This window comes from Dipteris shenzhenensis, chromosome 26 (assembly GCF_047967505.1).
Source record: "Dipteris shenzhenensis isolate YYH24624 ecotype China chromosome 26, Dip_SZ_1.0, whole genome shotgun sequence".
Classification (NCBI taxonomy): Eukaryota; Viridiplantae; Streptophyta; class Polypodiopsida; order Gleicheniales; family Dipteridaceae; genus Dipteris; species Dipteris shenzhenensis.
Genome location: NC_141621.1, coordinates 41,824,993 through 41,850,357, shown reverse-complemented (window position 1 = coordinate 41,850,357; position 25,365 = coordinate 41,824,993). Strand labels below are relative to the sequence as shown.

Sequence of the window (25,365 nt, the reverse complement as noted above, 5' to 3'; positions counted from 1 at the left end):
ATGCGGGAATGCAGTGGGGAGGGTTTTCAAACAATTGTATTTACGTCGGTTAGGCCACGGAGGATCATCAAGGATCTATTGGCTGAGGGAGGTAGACAAGGATGAGATAGGCACTTTGGTTGATGGACATAGAGCCTCGCAAAATGTTGCTTAAGTGAAACACTGAATTGTTGTCGAAGTTTACATTGCATGCGAAAATATACATTGCGATGGCTTTACCCACAACCCAATACATAACATGCCATTATAGAAATGAAGCCTCGTTACAAGAACAAGATGCCAAGCCTCTGACTATGCTTGCTTTGCTACAGATGTCGACCTAGAAAATGTGGGTGTAAACACGTTTTGGACACTGCCAAAGAGGCCGGTATAACCTTCTACCTTGTTATCAAAGTCAACCCAAACCACATAAAATCCACAACTAAAAGGCCAAGTTTGAAAACAATATGTGAGGGCAACTCAGGCATTACAGCACTTCGACGATGGAGCCTCCAACACGTGCACTTGTAATAACTAGTGGACCAATTGCAAAGCTTTGCAAAAGTAGAACCGTTGCTTAAGGCTATCGAGAGGGCAGGCCAAAAAATACTATTTTCTGCTTTGCCCAAACAGAATCCTACTAAGGCTACTTGGAGGGCAGGCCAAAAGAGCTTTGCATTTTCGCAATTGTATCGAGAGGGCAGGCCAAAAAACAATATTTTTAGCTTTGCTCAAACAGAATCCTGCTAAGGCTACTCGGAGGGCAGGCCAAAAGAGCTTTGCATTTGCGCAATTGTAAAACCTAAAACCAAAAAACACTATTTTCTGCTTTGCTCAAAGAGAGTCCTGCTAAGGCTACTCGGTGGGCAGGCCAAAAGAGCTTTGCATTTGCGCAATTGTAAAGCCCAGGCCAAAAGAGCTTTGCATTTACGCAATTTTAAAGCCAAAAAGAGCTTTGCTTAAAATTGCATTTACGCAATTGTAAAGCACTAAAAGTGGTAAGAGCTTTGCATTTCGCAATTGTACATCCCCCTTCCAATTTCCTTCCCGAGATGCCTGCTGCCATTGTGGACGCAGGCCTGCACGATTTCGATTCAGTTCTCGCGGCTGCTGAAGCTCAGGGTCCTGGCATGCTTCTCCTCCTCTTTCTCGCCAACCGTGACCCAGCCGTTGGCCACAGCTGGTGTCCTGGTACGTGGAAGAATTTTTTCGTCTAGTCACGTCTTCCATTGTTTGTAGCTATAGTTGATTTAGCTTTGAGAGTCTCGTCCGTAGCCGTCGTCCCTGGTTAAGCTCCGGTGACATTTATCGTTTCTCAGAGCAGAGGCAGGCTTTGTTTCTTTGTTGCATTTGATAAAAGATCTCGAGCATTTGCCCGGTCGCAGATAATCCCCATGATGTTACTTTCTAGAACTTTTGTAATAAAAAGTGTCACTAGTTTATTCTGTATATTTACGGGCAGTGCCATTGCTGGAGAGTTGTAACACCGGTAGTTAAGTTCTTCCACATTCAACAGGCGGAGGCTTGACATGTATCTATTACTTAAAAATTTAAGGCATTTGGCCACTTCGGTCAAGGCTATCGTCCAAAATGGCCAACCCAAGTCTTAATTTAAACCTTGGTTGATCATATATAGCCACAAAACCATGAAGGCCGACAACTTGGTTCGTTAAGGGATCCAAGGGCTCGAGAAGCATTTCTATTTTTTTTTCCAGGAATCTACTTGCATTTTTATTAGAGAAGGCAGCCCTCAAATAGAGGGCATACAGCTACAATGTCAAAAGATAGCAATGTATGACAAGTACAAGGTAAAGATAGCAATGTATGACGAGTATGCAAGGTAATCTACATCACGGGTAGAGAGACGATCTAAGAACGATTGTCTCAGAAGCCAGGAAGAAATGACATTTTGCTAGAGGCGGCTCACCAAATACTCTATGGTTTGGGTCCTTCCATAGAGTCCAAAGTGCCCAGTATCAAACCCACACAAAGAATAGAGCGTAGTCCGGTCTAGGTAGGTTGACACCAAAAGCCATAAAAGCTTGGCAAAGGGACACGTGGAAAGCGTGCATGGAGTTGTTAAAAGAAGTGTATAAAATCTCGTGTCTCAAGACAATGCCAGAAAAGATGTGCCATGGACTCACTTGGGGCCGTACATCTGTGACATGTAGCTGGAGCAATATGTCGACGTGCCAAAAGCTGGCCTATGGGGAAGACTCCAACCATAACTTGCCATCACAAGCGTCTTCGTCACCAATGTGCATCACGTGCTGTAGACCAAATGCGATTCGTATACTTTGAAATCCAAGGAGGTGGTAACAAAACCTTTTGCAATTTGGCCACTATAATATCACCCAACAGCAACGGACCATAGCTTGGAAGGTCGGAGTAGAGGGCCCAATCACTCAGCCTATTCGTGAGCTCAAGTCAGGGCACCGGCTGAAAGTCATGCAGAATTTGGAAAAGAAGTTACTAAAATGGTGGGTAGTGCATCCTAGATGCGATTCGTATACTTCGAAATCCAAGGAGGTGGTAACAAAACCTTTTACAATTTGGCCACTATAATATCACCCAACAGCAACGGACCATAGCTTGGAAGGTCGGAGTAGAGGGCCCAATCACTCAGCCTTTTCGTGAGCTCAAGTCAGGGCACCGGTTGAAAGTCATGCAGAATTTGGAAAAGAAGTTACTAAAATGGTGGGTAGGAAAGGAAAGCACAACCCCTACATCATCAAGCACATCTCCCACAGTATGGATCCCTTTTGATTGGATAAAATGTGAACGTTCAGGCTTTGTATAGCCAACGAATGGAGGGACACCTTCGACCAATGCAAAGCTCTCAGCACACAAAGAGTTTCCATAAAGTGTGACCGAATATTCCATTCAAGATGGAAAAGTATGTGTTTCTATTAAGAAGCATGTGGGTCACAAAGGGACATCCTCTAACTCTGCCATCCAAGTGTCCAGGAAGAAAATCCAATGGAGATGGCTACCAATGGCCAAAGGTAGTAGTCAAGATGGTATAGGGCTGATTACCTTGCAAGAACTCTAGCATCATTTTTCCTTTGTGAGTAAGGATATGTATTTGAATAGTATCAATGTTATGCATCTTTAGCGAGTAGAGATGCTCCATGGAAAGCAAATAGCAGACATCAAACTCGCTATGTCTTGCTTTCCAAACATCATCAAAGGCAGAAAGAACTGAATGTAGGTGATCAAAATCGGCTGGACTATGCCTTGCATGGCTTGTTTTGGAGAAACAATCGGACACACATGTTGAAGCTAGCTAATGCTTGGTTGACAAAACATCATAAGAAGGGAATTTGACATGCCCAAACTACATGCATAGTGACTCACACAAGCCTGGGCCAACTTTTCATGTGAGTAGGTCCAACAACCATTAGCATCTTTAACATGGGAAATGTTGTTACATTGTTGTAGTGCAATCCTTTGAAAAATTCATTTGACAAACAACGATTACCAGAGAAGGCTTGTTGCTTGGCTTTAGGTTCCCATTTTCAATCTTCTTGTTATCATTGCATTGCAAGAAATGCCAAGCTTGACATAGGCGTTCTTCCTCATCCAGAGACAAATCTAGAATATGACTAAGTTTTGTCAATTCATGACAAGTGTTCTTGACCTCTATTTTCGCCCTGTACACACGAAAAAAATATTGCATACGGTGAGGTGAGTAAAGGCTGGCCATGTATAATCAACATCAATTAGATTCTACGTCCAAAGAGGGGTGATGGCATTGTAGAGAGAGAGGGCTTGTTTGTGGATGTGCTAAGAGGTTAGGGTAGGCTGAGTGAGGGCCTTCGTTGTGGGATCATCCTTTTCAGCCCTCTCCTCTCCTTTCTTCCATCACTCACCTTCTTTCTCTTCTTTCCCATCCACTCTTTCTTCCAGTTCTATCTGCTCTTCACTCTGACATGTCTACCCTGACTGAGATGGCGGAGAGCCAGGAAATAATTCAAGCTTTGCCCACCTTCCTGATCGACTGCCAATTGGATGGCCTCAATTATGGTGTTTGGAGGGTCATGATAGAGTGTGTGCTACAGTCTTATGATCTGGTAGGCTTCATATTGGTGGGAGTTGATGTGTGCGATCCCCTTGCGTCCAATCAAGGGATCCTACAGCAGAGGAGACTGAGACCTTGGCTCAGCCATGGGACCGTGTCAATGCGAGGGTAAAGTAATTCATATTTCTTAATTGTACTCCTCAAGTGAATAATCACTTTAAGCATATGACGAAGGCCAAGAGTATTCGGGAGCACTGGGCGTCCTTGTACAATCGAACCTCTCCCATAAAGAGGTTCTCCTTGGAAGTCTAGATGAGATTGTTGGATCCCAAAAAGTCTTCTTCGATGCGGAAATACATCAACAAGTTACAAGAACTTCCGCAGGAGATCCTCTAGTGGGGAAGCATATATCTTCCGAGGACATGGCCATAACACTATTTGTCCTTGATAACCAATGGAAGGATGAATACATTGACCTGGAAGGAAGTGGTCCCGGTGATGCTTGGCCAGAAGGAGAGATTTATAGATCGTACCTATGAGAGTCAACCTGAGGCTTTTGCAGCTAAGCAGAAAGGCCAGTAGAAGTTGACAGCTGAGGAACGGGAAGCACTCAAGGCCTTGCGTACATGTAACCGATGTGGCCAAAAAGGTCATTACTGGCATTAGTGTCCTCAAAAGGTCAGTGAGGGGACAGTGACCAGAAAGACGAGTCGTAGCTCTACAGCCACCACGTTGTTTGTTCCAACCTTCTAGCGGCATCCGGCAGGATGCGCTGCCAGCAAGCTTTCTGGATCCATATGGAGGATTGCTTGCTTGTTAGTGGTAGCGGTCCTTGCCAGATAGGTGTAGTGGCGAAAGAGTCTTTGATCGAGGCAGGTTTTCAGGCTGTTGTTCCCACTGACTTAGGTGGCAGTATGTTACTCGTATGCATTTTGTTTGGACGTCATGATTCCAGAGGGGGCTTCCTTGTGTTATGTTGCAGCTATTATATGATGAGTTGCTGGGGATCCGGAGGGGTCAGAAGATTGCCAGTGTGGGAATCCAGACACAATTGATTGATCCTTGTGAGATGTTTGATGCCCATTGTTATTGGAGCACTGAGGTTCATTGATTTGGGGATCGTTTATAGTTTCGACTTGAGAGGGGGCTTCAGAGGGATTGTTTAGCTTTGAGATACGGGTACCGGTGCAAGGAAGCAAACCTTGCACCAACGGCAGTATCAGTTGGGTAGTTGTACCAGATGACTTATTGTACTAGAGGAGTGTATGTAGCACCAGTGGCTTCGGAGCAACACACCAGGTTTCCAGTGATTGTGCTGAGATGGTTCGTGCCAACAGGGGGCTTCTTCAGCGGTCTTCAGCAATGGAGCATCACACAATGGATTCCTCCAGTTGTTCCAGCGGCACACCAGTGTTGGGGGACCTGCATTGCTGTCCCTGGACCTGGATAGCTGCCCTAGTGGAGGCCTCTTGTCGGCTGAGGTGGGCCGACGTGCTTGTTGGCTGCTTTGCCTTTGTGGTAGGCCTGGCAGGGGGGGTTCACCTCCCTTAGATGGCCATGAGGCAGTCCATGAGGGCAGGAGGGGGTCGGCCGCAGTCCAGTTTGGTAGAGGAGAAGAGGATCAGCCCCCTTAGGCTGCGCAGCAGCCCCTTTTGGAGTGTCATTGTGCTTCAACATGTATCCACTTGCTTGGTACTATTTCTTTTTGTTTTTCAATAGTATGCTTATTAAGAAATGAAATGTTTTCCTACTGTTCAGTTACGGACAATGGGGACTAGGTCTAGCATTTGAGGGTGGACCCCCTTGCTTGGGGTTTTTTGCATTAGTGACCCACAAGAGTGATGGCCTCTCTTTGAGAGGGACATCTGGAAACCACACCCCACCTGAGTACCCAAACATGGGGCCAATCAAATGCACAGATTGCATACTGACCTAGGAACCATTCAAGAGAATGTTCCCTGAGCTTTGGGTGTGGGCCTGGCAGCATGCCAAGAGTAATGGAGATACAAGATAAGACGACAAACAAATGAGCTCAGTATGGCTCAATTATGACCTTAGAGTACGTCAATAGATAGTCCAAGCTGTTAGGAACCCGTGGGTGCGATCAGAATTGAATTCTGACAACTTTTAAAATTTAGGGTTTTTGGGAGTGACGTGGCAGCTGACATGTGGCAGACTGCCACATGGAATCTGAGCTGGCAGGTCAGTCCACCTGTCCCACACATGTGGCAGCATGCATGGCAAGTGGTAGGGCGTGCAGGCCAAGTGTCTGGCCCCAAATCTGGTTGTGGGCTGTCCTCTTTGGGACTGCAGCCCACCAAAAATCTGGGACAAGTGTCCACCTTCCACTCTAAGCCTGGGGGGGGGGGGGGCTGAGCCTATAAAAGAAGGCCTCTCCCCTTCATTCCCTACATGAAAATTCGTCACTTTTCTTCTCCCTCCTTTTGGTTGATGCAGCAGAACCTCTCCAGCTCCTTGGGTGCAGCCAGCTTCTCCCCAGGCCATTCTCTCACCTCAGCAGCACTTTCTCTCTCTACTGTTCCAGCCCATTCCCCTTGCAGAAATCTGCCTTTCTGTGCACCTCTGGAACAGCAGCAGCTTCTCTCTTACATTCCCTCCCTTGGGATCAGCATTGGCACTCTCTCTCTACAGCTATCATTCCATAAAGGCTTTCTCTCTCTAGCCTACAGGCTGTTTTTCTAAGCTGTTTTCATTCCAGCCCCATTTCCACACTTTCCTCACCCAAGGTAGCTTCAGAGGCATCAAGGACTTCTTCTACAAAAGGGTCAAGTCACGAAGGGAGTCTGTATTGTCAAGTATATCTCATTTACAGCACTATTTCATGTTGTTTCTACTATCTTTCTAGAAACTAGTGCTTGCCTCTAATGTTGGATGTAAGTGGTGATTGTTGCAAGCTTCTTCCTTGTGGATTGGGCAAGCGACGAGTTGAAACCTGAGCTTGGAGTCCTCCTTTCTGTTGTCTACCTTGTACATATGCTCTTGAGTCTTGTATCTAGGTCCTAGGCTTTCACTGAGTTCATCAGTTTGGAAGGTGCATTGCACCTTGGTCTTGTATCTCCATTTTCAAGAATAAAGTGAGCCTGGATAAGGGGCGGGGGGGGTGTCTTGGCCCCTCAATCATATTGCAATTTCCAATGATGTCACTTTGTGTTTAAGCTGTATAAGTCTTAACTCCAGCTTAATTGCAAACTCTTAAGTTCAAGTATATGTGTTTGGCAACTCGCAATCATTTCATTCAAACACCTTTGCAAAATCCGTTGTCTGAATTGATAGAAAGCACCGAGTAGTTTACATTGGTATCAGAGCTTAGGTAGTGGTCCGGTACTCTGTGCTTTCTCTTGTGGAGTCTCTTCTTCATTGAGTTATCTTGTCATCATGGCAGCCAATGGACCTGACCCTCCTCCTAACCTGCATGAGTTGAGTGTTCTCTTGTGAAACATCGCTCAACAGGTTCAAGTGCTGGAAAGCAACCAAGCAGAAACTCATGACATAGGGCCCCAATCCCAAGGAAGAGGTCGTGTGGACAACAACTGCAACAAGGAGGGAAGATCATCCTCTTCTTCCCCTCCTTGAGATAGACGGCGTCATCGGAGTCCATCTCCTTCGAGACGTCCACGGAAATGAAGGTGTGCAAAGCATAAGGTACCTCTTGGAGATAAGCTCTTCAAGTTTACCAAGTACAAGGGAGAGGACAAGCCCGAGGTCTTGCTGGCCTGGATCCGAGACCTCGAGTATTTCTTTGAGGGGGACGAGTACGAAGACAAGGCGAAGATCCGGTTTGCCGTCCTGCACATGCAAGACCGTGCTTCACTCTGGTGGGCAGCTATGGTCAACACTGGACAGCAAGCCCACACTTGGAAGCGCTTCAAGAAGAACTTGATGAGGCACTTCCTGCCTAAGGAGTTTAAGAGAGATACAATGGTGCAGTGGGACATCCTCTGCCAACGCCAAGAAGAGAAAGTCAGTGAGTATGTTGATCGTTTTTGGGATACTTTGTTAAAAGTTCAAGCATTCAGTAGGAAGGATATAAAACACAATAGAAGCAAAAGTATTACTCCCAAGGGCGGTGTTTCAAGTGTGGCGAGCGAGGCCACAACTTCTATGAATGCCCTCAAGCTGCCAAAAACAGCAGCAACAAAGAAGAAGCCCCCGAAAAGCCAGTTTTGGTAGTTAACAAGGTGGAAGCACCTCCACAAATGGCACCACTTCAAGGATCAGATGTAATTCTCGGCATGCCCAAGTCTATAGTATCAGATAGAGACTCAAAGTTCACTAGCAACTTCTGGCAGGCTTTGTTTGAGAACCTTGGAACTCTTCTAAGTTTCTCCTCAGCTTTTCATCCTCAAACGGATGGCCAAACTGAAGTTACTAATAGTACACTCTTGGATTTGCTGAAATTTTATGTGCATGACCAGCAAACCTTTTGGGAGAAATTCCTTCCTCTTGTGGAGTTTGCTTATAACAACACAATTCATTCCTCCACTAGAAAATCTCCTTTCGAAATTGTATATGGTAGATCTTTACCAACTCCACTCATGCAAACAAAAGAGAAAATCTTTGCCGCTGATCAATTCGTGGAGGATTATGACTCTGCTTATGCCACGGTTCGAGCAGCCATTCAAAAGGCACAGGAGAAACAAAGAGCAGCTGCAAATAAAAGACGGAGGATGTTTGCAGTGAAAGAAGGCCAATGGGTCTTATTGAAATTTGAGAAAGCCCGGTTAAAAACCAAAGTAGGCAAAAAGCGCATCTACTTCAAGCTATCCTTTCGATATTATGGTCCTTTTTAGGTGTTGTAGGTAATAAATGATGTCTTAGCCCGATTGAGACTTCTAGAGCATTGGAAGATCCATGATGTCTTCTACGTAAGCTTGGTGAAACCCTTCATTGGGGAACCACCTCAAGAGCCCACACTAGACGATGCGCCTGAAGTAGAGGACACTGAGATCTTGTTGATCCCAGAGCAAATTATTCTGCATAACTTCACTACGGGGTGTCGAGGCACGACTCGCAAGATATACCTTTTGAAGTTCAGAGGGCTCCCATCCACCCAATGGGTGGACAGAGCTACATTTCAGGAGTGTCCTGAAATCCTGGATGCTTATGAGGAAGCATTTCAGTTGAGGACAACCGAATGAAAGACGGAGGGAATGCCATCCTGCTTCAACATGTATCCACTTGCTTGGTACTATTTCTTTTTGTTTTTCAATAGTATGCTTATTAAGAAGTGAAATGTTTTCCTACTGTTCAGTTACGGACAATGGGGACTAGGTCTAGCATTTGAGGGTGGACCCCCTTGCTTGGGGTTATGGGCATTAGTGACCCACAAGAGTGATGGCCTCTCTTTGAGAGAGACATCTGGAAACCACACCCCACCTGAGTACCCAAACATGGGACCAATCAAATGCATAGATTGCATACTGACCTAGGAACCATTCAAGAGAATGTTCCCTGAGCTTTGGGTGTGGACCTGGCAGCATGCCAAGAGTAATGGAGATACAAGATAAGACGACAAACAAATGAGCTCAGTATGGCTCAATTATGACCTTAGAGTACGTCAATAGATAGTCCAAGCTGTTAGGAACCCGTGGGTGCGATCAACAACTTTGAAAATTTAGGGTTTTTGGGAGTGACGTGGCAGCTGACATGTGGCAGACTGCCACATGGAATCTAAGCTGGCAGGTCAGTCCACTTGTCCCACACATGTGGCAGCATGCATGGCAAGTGGCAGGGCATGCAGGCCAAGTGTCTGGCCCCAAATCTGGTAGATTTGGGGCAGGTTGTGGGCTGTCCTCTTTGGGACTGCAGCCCACCAAAAATCTGGGACAAGTGTCCACCGTCCACTCTAAGCCGGGGGGGGGGGGGGTGAGCCTATAAAAGAAGGCCTCTCCCCTTCATTCCCTACATGAAAATTCATCACTTTTCTTCTCCCTCCTTTTGGTTGATGCAGCAGAACCTCTCCAGCTCCTTGGGTGCAGCCAGCTTCTCCCCAGGCCATTCTCTCCCCTCAGCAGCACTTTCTCTCTCTACTGTTCCAGCCCATTCCCCTTGCAGAAATCTGCCTTTCTGTGCACCTTTGGAACAGCAGCAGCTCCTCTCTTACATCCCCTCCCTTGGGATCAGCATTGGCACTCTCTCTCTACAGCTATCACTCCATAAAGGCTTTCTCTCTCTAGCCTACAGGCTGTTTTTCTAAGCTGTTTTCATTCCAGCCCCATTTCCACACTCTCCTCACCCAAGGTAGCTTCAGAGGCATCAAGGACTTCTTCTACAAAAGGGTCAAGTCACGAAGGGAGTCTGTATTGTCAAGTATATCTCATTTACAGCACTATTTCATGTTGTTTCTACTATCTTTCTAGAAACTAGTGCTTGCCTCTAATGTTGGATGTAAGTGGTGATTGTTGCAGGCTTCTTCCTTTGGATTGGGCAAGCCAAGAGTTGAAACCTGAGCTTGGAGTCCTCCTTTCTGTTGTCTACCTTGTACATATGCTCTTGAGTCTTGTATCTAGGTCCTAGGCTTTCACTGAGTTCATCAGTTTGGAAGGTGCATTGCACCTTGGTCTTGTATCTCCATTTTCAAGAATAAAGTGAGCCTGGATAAGGGGGGAGGCCCCGTCTTGGCCCCTCAATCATATTGCAATTTCCAATGATGTCACTTTGTGTTTAAGCTGTATAAGTCTTAACTCCAGCTTAATTGCAAACTCTTAAGTTCAAGTATATGTGGTTGGCAACTCACAATCATTTCATTCAAATGCCTCTGCAAAATTTGTTGTCTGAATTGATAGAAAGCACCGAGTAGTTTACATGGAGGGATGCAGGGTGAGGCAGGCCAGTTGGCTGGCAGCCCTCACATAGGGCTGGTGGAGCCCTCCTCATAGGGTTGAGGAGCTGCCCTTGTGGTTTGGAGGTGGGTCATGCCAATTTTACTGTCCAGTGACTAGGGAGGGGCAGGCAGCCTAAATATAGGCCCCCCTCCCTCATTGTAGGTATCTCATGTGGAGCACAGGTGCATATATGCAGAGCAGAGGTTTTCCCTACAGTATGGGGGTCAATCTCGTGTGGTCTCTCCTCTCCTTCTCAGTTTGGTGTGTGTGAGGCCTCCCGCGGACGTTAATACATCTTTCTTTCTTTCTTTCTTTCTCCATTTTTGTCCAGATCTGCTGCACTTCTCACACACGCACCATGTCCTTATATGTCTCATGCTGTAAATAACTATTATTGACAATAAGAGGCCTTTTATCAGGCAGCCTTTCTTTTTTAATCTCATGAAAAGACAACCTCAATCAAAGAGGAGCATGATCCGAGTTGGGAATGCATAATCTACCCACATTTGAAAAAGTATAGGCATCATACTAATTTGCATTAATCATGTACCAATGATCCAACCTCGCCTTGTAGGCTGATTGTGCATTGTGCTGAATGTATTGACTCTATCCAAAGGTCAGCAAGATACATCTAAAGTAGCAGCTGGGTCCAATCCTGATGTTTAGAAGCCAACATGTGCGTATGAGCAGATATGTTATTCTCTTGCTGTGGAGCATCCCACAAATGAAAGCTTGCTGTTTCCAAGGATAGTGCAGCATGGCTTGCCAAACCAGTGCTCTTTGATGCGAAGCTTGTGGAGCATAGACCGAACTGAACTCAACAATCTCCCCATGCACGAGGCATTGTAGAACAATCCGTCTGCTGTCAGAGCCATAGAAAGCTGAAGCACATGTGTTACAATAAGAACCACACCAGAAAATGAGTACTCACATAAAAAATGTCTTAGCCAGCAAAATGCCCCATCTGGCCTGCATACACATGCTGATTATGCTATGCAAAGCCACTATATATGGCTGCCCTCAGCAATGTAAATGTGACATCTTCTTCATGGAATAAAACGTGATGGTCAGTGATTGCAGCCCAAGTAATGCTTGCACTTAAGCTCTCAGCTACAGTTGGTAACATTGGACGAAGCACCAGTCCAAGTATGAGATGGAAGGGTCTTTAGAATTGGGGATGGCTTTTAAGGATTTGCCATCCGTCAGTAGACACCTTTTCCTTTCCTTTGGGCTGAGTAGCAGTAGACACAGAGACATTTCATTGCCTGTGGGAGAAGCTTTTTCTTTACCTTTATGCACCACAATCGGGGCTGTTTTAGATGTCTTTGCTTTTAGAGCCAGATGATCCAGGAACATTTGTGTTGTTCACAGTCACAGATACGACCTTCAGGGGCATCTTCTGCACGTTGCGATGCTATGTGCCCAAATTTGTGACATTTAAAACATGCACAAGCAAAAAGGCACCACTTGAGCTTGTAGTAGGCACTGCCCATCGCGGCTACATGCATATCCCACAAAATGCAGAAACGATTGGAGTTGCATGTCACGGGGACGTGAAAAGTGATGTAAAGTACTTTGTAACTCAACTTACGCTTAACCTGGGTTTAATCGTGGTCAAGTCTAGTAATGGTTTGGCTGAGAGAGACTAGCTAGAGGAAGTGCACAAGAAAGAGCAATAGAGGGTAATGGTCAGCAGATCTGCCCCAAGGTGTCAAAGGAAAAGCTCTGCCTTAGGATCTGTGGCGAAAACCACCACGGGAGACGTGCCAAGTGAAGACAACTCGATCTGCACTCTGATGAACCGTGCAAGCCCTAGAAATTGTCTTGAATCTCGTGCCAAAGGGCTCACACCAATCAGCTCTTGCAATCCGTGCACTGTACGGACTGCCTTCGGAAGAGTGCAGCCAGCAAAAGTGTGGAAAAACTAGCAGCAGGTGTGTGTACAGGCAGAAAATGGCGTGGAAATCTCTAGCAGGGCTCACTTACAGACTGACTAGCTCCAGGGAGAGCGTGGGAGGGATGGTAGGTTGGGGAAAAGGACATGCACACACATGCATGACAAATGGCACTTCTTTCATGCCATTTGACCCTTCATTAAAGTCCTAACCCTCCTGCCAAGGACAACGTTGGTTGTCCTTGGGCCCAACTTTATGACCCCTCTCTAGTGCCTTTGCCTGGCCCCTAGGACCTAGTGGTGCACCTAGATTTTGCCCCTAGGGACTTCCCTTCCGCCTTCTGTCTGCTCCTTTTCTCATCTCCTTGAAGCTGGAAGTCACCTACACCCTGTTGGGAGCTTGCAGGGGATAGGCGCAATGAATAGAGTTCGCCCCTTTGCTATGGACAGCGGGTATTTGGATTTGTACTTCCATTTGTTTGCATTTCTTGCTTTGAAGCATTTTGCAGTGCATTTGGTGTTTTGTAGTCCATTCTGGTCTCTCTCAGGTTCTAGCAAGCACCTAGAGGCAAGGGTGGTCCTGGGCAAAGGCTAAAGGACAATGTGGATGCATGTGATAGCCTTGAGGCTGCTAGGGTATAGTTTGTGTGTTTTGGATGCTTGGATGCCTTTCAGTTGGGTCAGTTCAGAAGTGGATGCCTGAGATTGCCTTGCCAGTTGAATTCTAGTGGTGCACTTGGTTTTGATGCCCAGAAGACAGTTAGAGGATTTGCAGAGAGGAACAGTGCGGGGGTGAACCCCTGGTGTAAAATGTTGTGTACTGTTTTTCACCGAGCAGGGGCATTCTAGCCTCATCATTGTTGTGGTTGAAGTTTATTTCTAAGTGTTGTTAAGTGATTGAAGCTTGCATTGTGGCTATTTATGAGGTTTATGATCGAGTAGACGAAGATTATTGCCCTTTAGTTTTTTGAAGGCCGGTTACAGTTGCCATTCTGCCAAAGTGGACACACAACTTTGCACAATGAAGCTGTTATTTTTGGCAATAGTTGTTTCAAGCATTGAGGGAAGTCCATGACCTTCACCGAAGTAAGACATCGATGCCTAATCAGTGATATAATTGTGTGTGGGAGCCTAGGGCAAGACATGTACCATCTGTTGACCATAGTACAGAGGAGACTATTCCAAGAGCATTTGCTCATATTTTTCCTCTTCGAGAATAACCTCAAAGAAGCCCTTTGCGGCATAATGCACTTTGTGTACCAAACAGCCCCCCAAAGTCCTTGTCAACCAATTTTCTACATCACAAGCATGCGGCTAGGAAAGAAAATGATAACTGCATTTTTGGCATACATCTAAACCGGATCAACAATCTTATTGACATCAACAGAAATACCCACAGAAGGGACAAGCTCTATCCAAGCTCTCACGGTCTCTTCAAAGTCTCCATGCTTAACATTGAAAGTCAGTTGCGCTTCCTACGATGTATGAATTGGGCCATCTGGACCCATCACCAGGGGGGCACAGCTCTCACTGTTACCACAATGTAAATATCCCAAGTCAAAGTACAGTTGACCATTTATTTGATCATAATTAAAAAGTTTTTCCATTTGGGTTAATTATGGTCAAAACAGTTTTTCTATTGGTCAAAGAATTGACTACGGTCACAGATACTTGACTTCGGTCAAGTAAGCCTGATCTCGGTCAGGAAGACTTGGTTTATACCAAGAAGGTTAATTGCGGTTAACCAAGATGTGCCAACTTTGGTTGGAGAGTTGTGCCAACTTCGGTTGGAGAGACTTGACTATAATTAAGGCACCTCGACCCTTGGTCAAAGCCCCTTAATTATGATCAAGAGCGTTGACTTCGGTCAACCAGAGAATAAATATATGTTTTATATTTGTTATATGTGCACATGTGTTCAGTGGGGACTCCCACCGTGACTAGAATTAGTCCACAGTGTGTTATTTGCATGCAAAGCGCTAACAATTAATGGGTACCATGGTGTTGCGCTTTAATTAATTGTTGCAGGTACTAGGAAGAGTTATTTTCTTAAGCGCAATGGAGCCTAACAAGAGTCTAGGAGGCGGTTCGCGTGACCAAGTGCTTCGAAGACTCTAGAGTTGCCCTTAGTGGCATGTAATTAGGAAAGTAATGTAGAAATTGACAAGTGGCTTGTTGCCAAGAAAGAGAGCCTAAGAGCTCATGTAATATGGATTCACGTTTTGGAATTATGTATGAGCAGCTCTACGCTGAACTGTGTATTCACTTTTTCTCAAGAAATAAAATACCTTTGGGGCGGTCCAGCGCGACATGTTGTCCTGGGCCCTAGCTGTCTGTAGAGAGAGAGGGAGAGAGAGAGAGCGCTTATGAGAGTGTTCTTGCAGTAGTTTATAAGCGAGAGGTTTCATTGGTATCAGAGCAAGGCATGAATTGCCTTCTATGGCAATCACGATGAGAGAAGACAGTTTGCGCCTGTGTGACGATGGGAGAATGAACGAGGCCTTTGCTCATAGCCTGACTGCCCAATTGCTTGCAAGGTCGACGAGATGATCGCAGAGGGTGCGATGGAGATGGAAGTTTGACGTGCCATCAGAAAGGGATGCAAGGCATTTGAAATGGTAGGAGAAAGCGTTGAACGAAGATGCCGACTCGTTAAGTGTATTTTGGGGAAGTGATGTATTGTGTCGAGGTTTGTGGGTGAACGACCAACGGAAGATGAATGCTGACGCTAACGCGAAGACGAACGGTCTAAGAGCAAATGAGGCACTTCTTTTATGGATTGCGTGGGCGGTCCCGTTATCTATCTACGCAACGATCAGCGAGCCTTTCATGAAGGCATACATGGAGCAGGTCCGTGGCTCGACGGAAGGATCATATCAGAGATACGAGGTGGGCAGACGTCGTGAAGGCAAGGCAGCTAGAGCTGATGTGGCATGCAGCTCAGAGGTGACGTGGCAGCACACGTGATGATGTGGCAGCACATGCAAGAATGCTGATGTGGCAGACAGGGTGACAGTATACGTGGCAGCTGGCTCAGATGCTGACATGGCAGCCAGCTTACAGATGATGTGGCAAGACACGTGGTCGGCTGATGTGGCAGACCAGTGGTTAACTTAACTCTGGTTAGTTAACCCTGGTCAGAGGTCCAGTTAGTTGACCCAACCAGACTAGACTGGTTCAGTTAACCAGTTTGGTTAAGTTAGTAGCCAAGTTACAGACGAACTAGTCTGTCAATGTAACCAGACCAGAACAGGACTGATCTGGTTAGTGTAACTAGCAGTTACCCATATAGTTACTGTTAAAAAAAAAAAAAGGACAGTTGCAGAGACTGTTTCTGCTAGCAGTTTTCACTTACCTGAGAGAGTATTTACTGTAAGAGAAAAAAAGCAGAAACACAGTAAAATCAGAGATTTGCAGAAAAGAGAAAAGGCATGCCTTTGTGCACTGGAAAGATGAATCAAATGCATTCTGAGTGCTTTTTGTAGCAACTAGGAAAGGGGCAACAGAGTCATTGATGCTTTGGCCACTTTGTGGGTATATGCCTTGAGTTGACAGCCCGGTACTGGCATAGATTGTGAATGCAAGACATCTCTTGTTGAGGTAATTTTTCTCTTTGAAAAGCAAAGGTTGTGTGCATCAGTTGCATACACAGTGTGTGTGAGAAACTTGCAGATCTCAGACAAGTTGAAGGAGAATGGCTCAATCACCTAGTGGGGTTTACAAGATAGGGATGCACATCCAAGACAGAGAAGTGCGCAGCAAACTCAGCAAGAATTTGAGTAGATGGTACGCATTCGTATGCAGGAGATGGAAAATCTCAGAAGGGATCCAAGAGCTCAGCATTTGTTTCAAGCAGAAAATATGCCTAATGCAGCTTATGATGTGCCAATGCCAGAGGCACACTCTCGTGTACAGCCCGAGAGAGAGGGATCTCATAGGAGATGGTCTCATAGTAGGAAGAGATCGAGGCATCATCACCGATCTCCCAGTTCTTCACCGTCTACCTCAAGCTCGACTTTTGTATCTTCTTCTTTATCAGATAAACCATCTAGGAAAAGAAGGAAACACAAGAAGTCTAGGAAGAGCAAGTCTTCCAGAGAGACCAAGGAATTCAAAGACGGAGGTAAATCTGTCAAGTTTATGACCTATAATGGACAATATGGTCATACAGACAAAGCATTGCAGTTCATCAAGTAGTTTGATGCTGCATTCAGTACATAAAAGTTTTCAGGAATCCTCCAAGTTAAGAATGGTCAGTTTGCACTTGACAGCGACAGCTAGTGCATGGTGGAGTGCACAAACCACAGATGGGTCAGCCCCAAAGAGGTGGAAGGGGTTCAAGAAAGCCTTCTACCAGTAGTTCATGCCTAAAGAGTTTAGAGATCATGTTCTTCAAGATTGGGACAGTTTGCATATGGATGCAGGAGATACAGTGGATTTGTACAACCAAAAGTTTTGGGATGCTTATTTGCGGGTTGCACCTTTCAAAAAGATCTCCCAAAGAACCTAAATGAGAAAGTACAAAGCAGGTCTCAGTCCAAGAATTTAGGCAGTAGTGAATGCTTTGGGGGCAAAGAACATTCAGAAAGTACAAAGCAGGTCTCAGTCTAAGAATTTAGGCAGTAGTGAATGCTTTGGAGGCAAAGAACATTCAAGACCTTATGCATTCAGCTTCAGTAGCTAGTCTTGTGCGTTACAAGATCCATCCACGGTTCTATCCTTGCATGCAGGAGGTGCTGAAAGGAAGAAAACTGAATTTTCAAAAAGAGTATCCCAAGATTGAAAAGAAAGGGTTTCAACCTCGAAAGCTGAGGGCTACTCAGTTTTCAAAGTCATATAAAGGCAAATCCCCATTCACTCCTGAACATATAGCTGAATTCCGCAAAGATGGAAAATGCTTTAGATGTGGGAAAGAGGGGCATATGGCTGCCCAGTATCCTGAGAAGCCTGCGGGTTCTAAGGAGTAGAAAAAGCCACAAGTACCACCGAGGCCAATGGTGGGAGCAGTCCCAGATGTTTTGGGTAGTACCTCAGACCCAAAGGAAAAAGAGCTTTTGCTATCATGGGGAAAGATAAGAGATCAGCAAGTATTAATCCTATTTGATCCAGGGTCTATGGACAATTTCATATCTGAAGATTTAGCCCTGAGATTATGGATAAAAACTGAAGAGCTAGGCAGAGCTCTTGATGCTGATCAAATGTTCCAAGGAATCTAGTGCAAGTTACTCCTTTGATTGGAAAGCTTCGTGTCCATGTGCAGAGCTATGTAGATCATGAGGACTTCTTAATCTCTCCTCTCAAGCAACATGATGTTGTACTTGGTACGTCGTGGTGGCATCGAAAGGAAGTAACGATAGAATACCCCGAGAGGGTGCTGAGTTTTATCCATAGGGGGAAAAACTAGCGTTTAGTTGTCAGGAATAAAGGGGAGACTATCCCCATTGTATTTGATGTTACATGTGGTAAAGCAATAAAGTCTGCAATTTCCGCGTACATGGTTTTTGTAAAAGAAAAAGAGAATGATATGCATACTGAAATGAATGATGCAGACAAAGATAAATTTCTGTTTCTTGTAAACTTTAAGGATTGCTTTTCTGATGCTTTGCTAGGGGAGTTACTCCCAGAGAGACCAGAAGATCATCAGATAGACCGTGGTAGTGAGCCACCAAATAGACTACCTTATAGAGTCAGTGCGACTCAAAGAGATGAGATTATGGCTCAGGTGTAGGACTTGCTGTCCAAAGGGTTGATTCAGCCTAGCTCATCTCCTTTTTGCTCACCAGTACTTCTAGTACAGAAGAAAGATGGTTCTTTTCGAATGTGCTTTGAATAAGATGATTATCAAAAATAGATTTCCAATACCACGCATAGATGATGTGCTTGACCAGCTCGGAGGAGCAATAGTTTTCAACAGGATAGACTTGAAGAGTGGCCATCATCAAGTCAGAATACAACCACAAGATGTGCATAAGACAGCTTCTCGCACTACATTCGGGTTGTATGAATATTTAGTGATGCCTTTTGGGTTGACAAATGCTCCAGTCACATTCAATAGAATGATGGATCGCATCTTCCGAAAGTACAGGCATTTCACGGGTACTTTCTTTGATGATATCGTAGTCTTTTCAAAGATAGAAGAAGAGCAGAGGAAACATCTTACTTTGGTATTTCAAGAACTTCGAAATAATCAGCCTTTTGCCAATAGCAAGAAAAGTGAATTCTTTTTGGAGGAGATTCATTATCTGGGGCACTTTTCAAAGATAGAAGAAGAGCAGAGGAAACATCTTACTTTGGTATTTCAAGAACTTCGAAATAATCAGCCTTTTGCCAATAGCAAGAAAAGTGAATTCTTTTTGGAGGAGATTCATTATCTGGGGCATATAATATCCAAGAATGGGATACAAATGGATCTTGCAAAGATCCGAGCCATCCAAGAATGGCTTGAGCTGAAAAGTGTGCATGAAGTCCATAGTTTTTTGGGACTTTGCTCCTATTACAGGAGATTCATCAGGCATTTTGCTGATATTGCAGCTCCACTACATGACCTTACTAAGAAAAATGCAGCCTTCACATGGGGAATATCACAGAAGAAAGCATTCAATACACTCAAGGAGAAGTTGACTATAGAGCCTATTCTTGTAGTCTCGGATCTTTATCAACCTTTTGATGTTGATTGCGATGCCTGTGGAGAGTGTATTGGGGCTGCATTACATCAGAATGGACATGTAGTAGCATACGAGAGCTGAAGATTGCGTGATGCTAAAAGATATTTGGGAATCTATGAAAAAGAATTGTTGGCTGTAGTTCATGCTGTGAACACATGGAAGCATTATCTTTTGGGTGCATATTTTACTGTTAAAACAGATCACCAAAGTCTGAGATATTTTCTAACTTAGACAAAACTTTCCGAGAAGCATATGAAATGGGTAAATATGCTGTCAATGTATCATTTTCAGATTGTCCATACTCCAGGAATTCGGAATAGAGTGGCAGATGCCTTGTCCCGAAGATCCCAAGTCAACAATGTGACTATTGCTTATCATCAGGTTCTGGAAGGCATGATGGAGCAATATGCTAATGATATAGATTTTGCCGAGATTTTACGGCAAATGCAAGAGGGGCAGTCCACCAGTTACTATTCCCTGAAAGATGGCTATCTAATGAAAGATGACTGCCTATGCATCACCCAGGAGATGAGGAAAAAGATTTTGGAGGAATGCCATGCACCTCCCTATGCTGGACATAGAGGAATTACAGAAACAACTCTAGCACTAGAGAGGTATTTCTTTTGGCCAGAGATGCGGAAAGATATACATCAGTTTGTTACTGAATGCCTTACGTGTCAGAAAGTGAAGTATGATGGACGGAAGGCACCTAGCCTACTTATGCCTCTTCCCGTGCCTCAGGGACCGTGGGAAAGTATTACAATGGACTTCATTTTTGATTTGCCAAGATCAAAGTCAAGGAAAGATGGGATTTGGACTATTATTGATAGATTCAGCAAGCAAGCTCATTTCATTCCGGTTTGTAAAATCGTAAAACCATAAAGGCAGATCATATGGCTAAGCTTTTCATGGCGCAGATCTTTAAGCATCATGGTATGCCTAAGTTCATTGTTGGATATGCTCAAATGCTACGTGGGTGACCAAGGTTTAGACAGGGAAAAGTACCTACCATTGGTAGAGTTTGCGTATAATAATATAGTACACAGCTCTACAGGGAAAGCCCCCTTTGAGGTCATCTATGGGAAGGTGATTCTGCCACCTATCCTGTGGACCAAAGACGAAATATTTGCAGCTGACCAGTTTGTGAAAGACCTCCAGATAGCTTACAGCCAAGTCCGGACAGCAATTGAAAGGTCTCAAGAGAAGCATAAAAGAGCTACAGATAAAGATAGAAGACAATTACATCTCAAAGAACGGGATTGGATACTTTTAAAGTTCGAGAAAGCTAGGCCCTGCAAGTTTAAAGGCAAACAAAAAGTGTATGCAAAGTTATCTCTCAGGTACTATGGCCCTTTCAGGATTACAGAAAGAATAAATGAGGTTGCATACAGGTTAGTATTGCCAGAGCATTGGAGGATTCACAATGCATTCCATGTGAGTCTTCTAAATAAATTTCACGGGCCAGAGCCTACAGAAGCAATATTCAGAGGATCCACCAGAAGTGGATGAGTTGGAGGAGGTTCTTCAGATAGAGCAGATCGTGTACCATACCGTACGCAAAGGTCCTCAGGGCAAAGAATTTTACAGGTACCTTGTAAAATTCAAGAATTATACTGCATTGGATGCCAAGTGGATGGATGAAGACATGTTGTCTGATCATCCACAGCTTTTGGATGTTTGCAAGAAAGCTTTTCAGTTGAGGTCAACTGAATAGAAGCCGAGGGGATGTCACCACAATCTAAATATCCTAAGTCAACGTACAGTTGACCATTTATTTGATCATAATTAAAGAGTTTTTCCATCTGGGTTAATTATGGTCAAAATAGTTTCTCTATTGGTCAAAGAATTGACTACGGTCACAGATACTTGACTTTGGTCAAGTAAGCTTGATCTCGGTCAGGAAGACTTGGTTTATACCAAGAAGGTTGACTGCGGTTAACCAAGATGTGCCAACTTTGGTTGGAGAGTTGTGCCAACTTCGGTTGGAGAGACTTGACTATAATTAAGGCGCCTCGACCCTTGGTCAAAGTCCCTTAATTATGATTAAGAGCGTTGACTTCGGTCAACCAGAGAATAAATATATATTTTATATTTGTTATGTGTGCACATGTGTTCAGTGGGGATGCCCACCGTGACTAGAATTAGTCCACAGTGTGTTATTTGCATGCAAAGCGCTAACAAATAATGGGTACCATGGTGGTGCGCTTTAATTAATTGTTGCAGGTACTAGGAAGAGTTATTTTCCTAAGCGCAATGGAGCCTAACAAGAGTCTAGGAGGCGGTTTGCGTGACCAAGTGCTTCGAAGACTCTAGAGTTGCCCTTAGTGGCATGTAATTAGGAAAGTAATGTAGAAATTGACAAGTGGCTTGTTGCCAAGAAAGAGAGCCTAAGAGCTCATGTAATATGGGTTCACGTTTTGGAATCATGTATGAGCAGCTCTACGCTGAACTGTGTATTCACTTTTTCTCAAGAAATAAAATACCTTTGGGGGGGGGGGTCCAGCCCAACATGTTGTCCTGGGCCCTAGCTGTTTGTAGAGAGAGGGAGAGAGAGAGCGCTTATGAGAGTGTTCTTGCAGTAGTTTATAAGCGAGAGGTTTCACTCACACCAACTTTGCTCGAGAAGCATTTCACCAATAATGTAGGCAGACAATAAATACCCTTTCCAAGGTGAGCTTTTCATGTCTTCACTATGAAAATATTGTAAATGATTTTTTGGTGTTATACTTAGAATTGAAGGGGAAAAAAGAGACTAAAGTGGAAAAGAGTGGAGGCTTCGAACTTCAATCCCAAGGGGAAGATTGTGCTGGTCAAGTAATCTTGATGAAGGAGGTCAAAATGACTGATCTAGGAGCATTGATGTGAAGCAGCCTTGGTACCTTTTCATAAAGCATCTAGAGGCCCAAATCGTGGGCATCTGTAGATGCTTGTGTCACATCTAAGGAGTCTCACACTCACATTCTGTCAAAATCGTGCTTATGCAGAAGCACAATTTCCAGTTAAATTACTCAGTAAACTTAGAATCCTTTATTTAGCAATGAATGAATCACACTCATATCATTCTAATTTCTCACACGAGGGTAGAGAAGGAAGAAAGAAGAATCTGGCACCCATGGGGTGTGAATGAGGTACACACCCTACTTGGGCTGATCCCAAGTATATTTCTTTATTGCAATGATGCTCAGCTTCAATTATGATAGTATTGCAAACCCTCAGACAGAATCTGCTGTTACTTGGAAGACCTAGGATGTGACTCTCCTCATCCTCCTTGCCCTCCTCCTGCGCTGTGCACAGGACTGATCCCTCGCCCTCCTCCAGACCTACGAGCCTCTTTGCATCTTCTTCTTGAGATCCAGTCTGGATCTCTGGATGGGTCGAAGTTGTGTCCCTAAGAAGGAAACAAGTTAGAAAATAAGATAAGAGCGTCAATTACATAAGACAACGATGATACTCAAATGACAACAATGAGGATCAGGGTATACTCACATGACGCTCTGCCACCTTTTTCCAATTGATTGACAGGCTCTCCAGTGCATAGTTGGAGAGACTTGTTTTTTGTCATTGCAATTTGCGGCTGCTAGAGCAGAAGGGAAATTTCATCGAGCCACAGCAAGTCAATCCGGATAAAATTGACATCAACAAAACTAAGGACATTCCAGACATTCTTCAAGAGGAGAGAGACATTTACTCCATGCTCTATGAGGAGGTTACAGCTCCATCTCATGCGACACGATCTTCTCAGAGGGCTAGTACCAGTGCTGCACCACTTGCATCTAATGCTAGTACAAGTGTTGCACCACCTGCAGTAGATGACGAGTCTGACACATTTGAGGAGTCATGTGAGAGCGACGATGAGGAGGATGACAAGGATGTTGAGGGAGACTTAGTCACTCATGAGTCATGACCATTGACGGAGGACTCGACTCATGAGCACATATCTTTGTCTTCATTGTTCAGTCTTGACTTGATTCTATTCAGCTTTTTGGATTGATCATAAGTCTGTACCGTAAGACAAAAAGCATCAAATTTCGTTTTTAATGCAAATACCGCACCCCGCCCCCACCCCCCCGGCGGACCGTCGGACCAAGAAGAGAGAAGAAGACAATGACGACGAAGAAGAAGAAGAAGAAGAAGAGGAAGAAAAGGAAGGGGGGAGAGAGAGAGAGAGAGAGAGAGAGAGAGAAGTAGAATTTTATTATCGTCCTGTGGGGGCCAAAAATGACCCATGGGACCTAATCCTCAGTACAAAAATCTCCTCCGCTATGGAGGGGTCAAGAATTTTCAAGTTCTTGACGGTACAAAAAAAGACGAGTGACAAAAGATCCCAACGCTGCCGGAGAGGCAGTGGAGAGAATTGACGAGATCTGAGTGGTGTCTGCCAGTATCTGTAAAAACAATAAAACTTATTCTTGGTTAACCAACTTCACCATTCTTTGACCGAAGTCAATTCTAATAAAGATTACTATTTATTTTCTTAGTAGAAGTCCCAAATGGTGGCATCCCCTCGGCTTCTAAACAGTTGTCCTCAACTGAAAAGCTTCTTGATACAACTGTAGAGCTTGAGGATACTCTGAGAAGAATTCCTCATCTACCCACTTTGCATCAAAAGTGCTGAATAATTCTTAAACTTGACAAGGTATCTACGGATAACCTTGCATCTGGGTCCTTTCTTCTTTGTATGATATACAATTTGTTCTGGTTGGAGGATCGTCTCTGATGTGTGCATATCAGGGGCAGTGTAGAGAGAGAGAGAGAGAGAGAGAGAGAGAGAGAGAGAGAGAGAGAGATTAAGATTAATAACAACTTTTATTTTGATTCATGTCTTGCTTCACTAGTATGGCGTGTCCTCAGCTCCTGTTTTGCAGAGACAGCTCAAGATAACACTTCAGTGTTGTCTATTTTATTATCTTCCTTGCTCCACTATTTTTACCTTTTTCCTTCCCCCTTAGTATGTCTCTTGCTCAGCTCCTGTGTTGTAGAGACAGATCATGACTTGTCAAGCTTCTTGAACTCTATTTGCATAGAAAAGTATGATGCTTCAGTGTTGTCTATTTGGTTCTCCTGTGTCCAGATTGTGTTAGGGCAGAACCAGTTATATACAAAGTGCTGGAGGGTACAGACAAGAAAGTGACACTATTGAGGGCATACGTCGGAGACAGGCCAACATGGAAAATTCCAGCACATCCTTGGAGGCTGGATAAGAGGTTCATGCTCAAGGGAGTACCCACACTCATTCGGTGGGAGAATGGGAGTGTATATGCCCGGCTAGAGGATAATGAAGCACATTTGGAGCATCGGATTCAGAAGCTTCTAGATTGAACTGATGCAAAATTGTCTGAATAGAGTCTGAGTTTTGGGACAGGTATGGCAGTCATAACACAAGGAGCAGCTGGCAGCTCTGCTATTCTGTAAATATGAATTTCTGAGTCTAATTCAGTAAATAAAGTCTACACCCACTGTTGGGCGCTGATGACGTCAGTGGGGATGTCATAGTAGCTAGTCCCTGCTATGCATGATGGAGTTTATGGTTTTCAACCTTGTGAGTGACTATCATGAGATTGAAACTGCACTATGTTGTGTTTTTAGAGGATGAGTTTGGGAATGTTCCTGGATTCATCTAGGTATATGCTTCTGCCGTATTAGCGGACATGCAAATTTCACCTTGTGAAGTTTTCGTCCAAGTTGCGGCCTGCTGGTATTGTGATAATTCTTTCTATCTTAAATGGTGCGTTGCCCTATCAGCTAGATTTAGATTTAGATGCTCGTTGGGGATAGACTAAAATGAAAATGTTTAGACTTCACAAGCAGTTGTAGCTTGAATGAAGAGATTTTGGACTACCTTTTGATTAGCCTTCTCCTTTAGTGCTAGCCTTCATCATGGCTGAGTCTTCCCTTCACCTCCGGAGTGCCGACAGAAACTTAGTACGAAGACTTTGTATAAATGGATGCTCGAGTATGTGT

The 25,365-nt window shown here is 44.5% G+C and overlaps 1 protein-coding gene across 2 annotated transcripts; it reads left to right on the top strand.

The window, feature by feature from the left end:
• The first annotated feature begins 678 nt into the window (after nucleotides 1-678).
• Nucleotides 679-24,848, top strand: LOC147885094 (Thioredoxin superfamily protein). Of its 2 annotated transcripts, none has more exons than XM_087397762.1 (3): nucleotides 679-746; nucleotides 889-1,170; nucleotides 24,476-24,848. In XM_087397762.1, exons 2-3 carry the CDS (start codon nucleotides 1,032-1,034, stop codon nucleotides 24,721-24,723), a joined length of 387 nt encoding a protein of 128 aa, XP_087253888.1. In that variant the 5' UTR covers nucleotides 679-746; nucleotides 889-1,031; the 3' UTR covers nucleotides 24,724-24,848. The 2 variants fall into 2 exon arrangements, with proteins under 2 accessions (XP_087253888.1, XP_087253887.1); XM_087397761.1 differs by having other exon boundaries at nucleotides 681-849.
• The last annotated feature ends 517 nt before the right edge of the window (nucleotides 24,849-25,365 follow it).

Coding starts and splice junctions, on each gene's coding strand:
- LOC147885094 (XM_087397762.1), top strand. CDS start 1,032: ATGCCTGCTGCCATTGTGGACGCAGGCCTGCACGATTTCGATTCAGTT. Junction 1,171..24,475: donor TGGCCACAGCTGGTGTCCTG/GTACGTGGAAGA, acceptor TCCTGTGTCCAG/ATTGTGTTAGGGCAGAACCA.